Here is a 3,045-nt window from a genome sequence, read left to right on the forward strand (position 1 = left end):
ATAATTACATAAATACTCTATTCACAGGATAGTAGAAATTCTCCACTTTCTCATTAGCCATGGTATATGATAACAGCAGTAAAAGCTTCTCCACCATATAAGTAAATAAAATGATAGAAAATAAATGATACTACTGATTAACAAATGTTATTCGAAGTTTAGCTTACCATACTAACTAGGGAATTCAATTTAAATCGATAACATCTTAAGGCCCGTTAACTTGCGGTCACGTGATCATTTTTCCGGGTGAAAAATTATCGGTATATTCATTTACGTGTTTATCGGGTGATATGTGTATTTTCGATTTTGCTTTCACCCGTAACCGATTTTCAATGGTTAAAGATAGGTTTATCGCGGAATGGTATTCAATTTTTCGAAACTGATTTTTTTCGGTCGTTTTGACGGGTACTTATCGCTGTTTTACTTCACCTACTGCTGAGTAGGTGAAATATATTTTAATGTTATTTTTTTGCTGCAAAAAGGCAATAGTTTAGTTGTTTTATTTTTTTTTAAGTGTGCCCCATGATTTTTTTTTTAATTTCTCTTTTTTTATAATTTTAAAAGCATTTTTAAATTATTTTTTTGGTTACTGTAATATTAATCCCCATGATGCAATGCAAAAGTTCCCAGGATGCATTGCTCCTGTTTTGACAGGAATCTGTCACTCCTCTCTTGGGACTTCAAGGAGAAACACAGCAATTGTGCAGTCTGCTGTTGGATACGTTTTTTTGCGGTTAGTTTGCGGATTTATTACTTGACAACTTTTTAGCTCTGTCTACACTCATGGAGCCATTCACTGATACAGTTTGGATGTTCCTGATCCAGGCTGCTGTTGTGACACAGGAGGACAGGACAGATGAGGGAGGTGATCAGTCAATTGCTCCAGGTGGTGAGGTAGAGCGCATTTCAATTCCACGCCCACGTAACTATCGTTGTAGGCGTGTGCTGGCAGACTTCTCCGAGAAGGATGTGATTAAGAACTTTCGCTTATCCTCTCGTTCAATCCATATGCTGTATGACTTGATGGAGCCGGACCTTGAACCACGGGTGCCCACTAATCACGCAGTCAGTGGTATGTCTAAACTGCTGGCTGCATTACATTATTTTGCGTCTGGCACTTTCCAGCCAGTTTTGTCCCAGACAGTCGGTTTTTCACAGCCCACATTTTTGCGTATTTTAACTCAGGTCTGTACGGCTTTCCGTAAATTAACGACCCAGTTTATTTATTTTCCAAGCACTGTCAGCGAATGCAGGGAGGTCAAATTGGATTTTTTTGAGAAATCACGCTTTCCCAATGTTCTGGGCGCGATAGATTGCACTCATGTGGCAATTGCACCACCAAGGCAAATGGAAGAGTGTTTTCGTAATAGAAAATCTTTCCATTCCTTGAATGTACAGATGGTGTGTGATGCCAAATTAAAAATCACCAATCTTTTTGTGGGCTTTCCTGTGTCGGCCCACGATTCCTTTATTTTGAGCCAGTCATCCGTGTTCCGTGATTTTGAAGATTGCAACATTCCGGATGGGTGGCTGTTGGGTGAGGTATTTTTTTTCTTTCTGATTTTTAATAAATTTTTTAATTGTGGTTTATTATTTATGTTTTTTTTCCACCATTTATTTCTTTAAGGTGATGGTGGATACCCTAACAAGAGTTGGCTTCTTACCCCATTGTCCAATCCCGATAGTGATGCTGAGCATATGTACCAAAAAGCGCACATTACATCGAGGGGTGTAATTGAAAGGACCTTCGGTTTGCTTAAATCCCGGTTTCGCTGTTTAGACAGGTCCGGGGGTACGTTGTTATATTCTCCGGATAAAGTTTGCAATATAGTTAATGCTTGTTGCATTTTACATAACATCTGTGTTGCAAACCGATATCCGGAGAATATAGATCCAGGTGTTTGGCGGGATTCGGACATTTGCACAGCATCACTTGAGGGTATGAATGATGGAGGTGATACTCGTTGAACATTAATTGATGGATTCTTCACTGGTGAGTTTTTTTTATTGCCTTTCTATTTGTTTGTGCTTGTTAGATACTGATCCTACTAATGTTTTTTTTTTTATTGCAGAAGAATGTGCTTGAGATTTTCTTCCGAGTTTGGCCCCTGTTGTTTAAAATATGGCCATTTGGTTTTTCTTGTTTGCTTTTTGAAGCGCAGTTGTTTATTTTTCTATTTACTTGTTGGAGGCTTTTTAAAACATTTTTAAATCCTATCAGGTATGAAATTTGTTTATTAGTTATGATGTGAATGAGTTTGCTATTTCAAATATGTTAAGTTTGTGTCATTTAAAAAAAAAAATAAACAGCCTTTTTGCAGCTACCTTGACTCCATGAGAGGCGTCTCCTTTGTGCCCACACTTACCTGTCCCTGGCTCCTGTGATCCATCCTTCCCTGCAGCGAGATGGCCTCTCCACTTCTTTCCTGGCAGAAGGAGGTTGATGCTCAGGGATCCCTTCAGTCTCCTTTCCGGTGAGTATCCCCCAAATCCCCTCCCTGCCTCCTCTGTGTCCACGCTAGCTTTTAGGTTGTAAGTGTGTACTAAGCCCAGTGTGTGTGTCTCCCTCTTTTTTTTGCAGCTACCGTTAACCTTGACTCCATGAGAGGCGTCTCCTTTGTGCCCACACTTACCTGTCCCTGGCTCCTGTGATCCATCCTTCCCTGCAGCGAGATGGCCTCTCCACTTCTTTCCTGGCAGAAGGAGGTTGATGCTGAGGGATCCCTTTAGTCTCCTTTCTGGTGTGTATCCCCCAAATCCCCTCCCTGCCTCCTCTGTGTCCATGCTAGCTTTTAGGTTGCAAGTGTGTACTAAGCCCAGTCCTCTTTATGTTTTTCATAGGAACACTGATTTGGACTTTTCTTTGATCCTTTCAACACAACCAAATCAACTTTCTTATCAAACAGAACAGAAGGTTGCAAAGTTTTAAACTTCTTAAAGGTTACAATGTAAAAGAATATTCAAGGATTTTTTAATGAGTTCGTTAAAGTGATTAATTTAATTTGTTTTGTAAATGTCAATGAACTGTAAACAATATATACTTGT

The 3,045-nt window shown here is 39.5% G+C and overlaps 1 protein-coding gene across 1 annotated transcript; it reads left to right on the forward strand.

Moving 5' to 3' along the window:
* The first annotated feature begins 783 nt into the window (after positions 1 to 783).
* On the forward strand, positions 784 to 2,086 carry LOC134927152 (putative nuclease HARBI1). Its single transcript, XM_063921267.1, has 3 exons — positions 784 to 1,537; positions 1,628 to 1,792; positions 2,073 to 2,086. The coding sequence occupies exons 1-3, from the start codon at positions 784 to 786 to the stop codon at positions 2,084 to 2,086; spliced, it is 933 nt and encodes a 310-aa protein (XP_063777337.1).
* The last annotated feature ends 959 nt before the right edge of the window (positions 2,087 to 3,045 follow it).

The sequence above is a fragment of the Pseudophryne corroboree genome, chromosome 1 (genome assembly GCF_028390025.1).
Source record: "Pseudophryne corroboree isolate aPseCor3 chromosome 1, aPseCor3.hap2, whole genome shotgun sequence".
NCBI classification, from domain to species: domain Eukaryota; kingdom Metazoa; phylum Chordata; class Amphibia; order Anura; family Myobatrachidae; genus Pseudophryne; species Pseudophryne corroboree.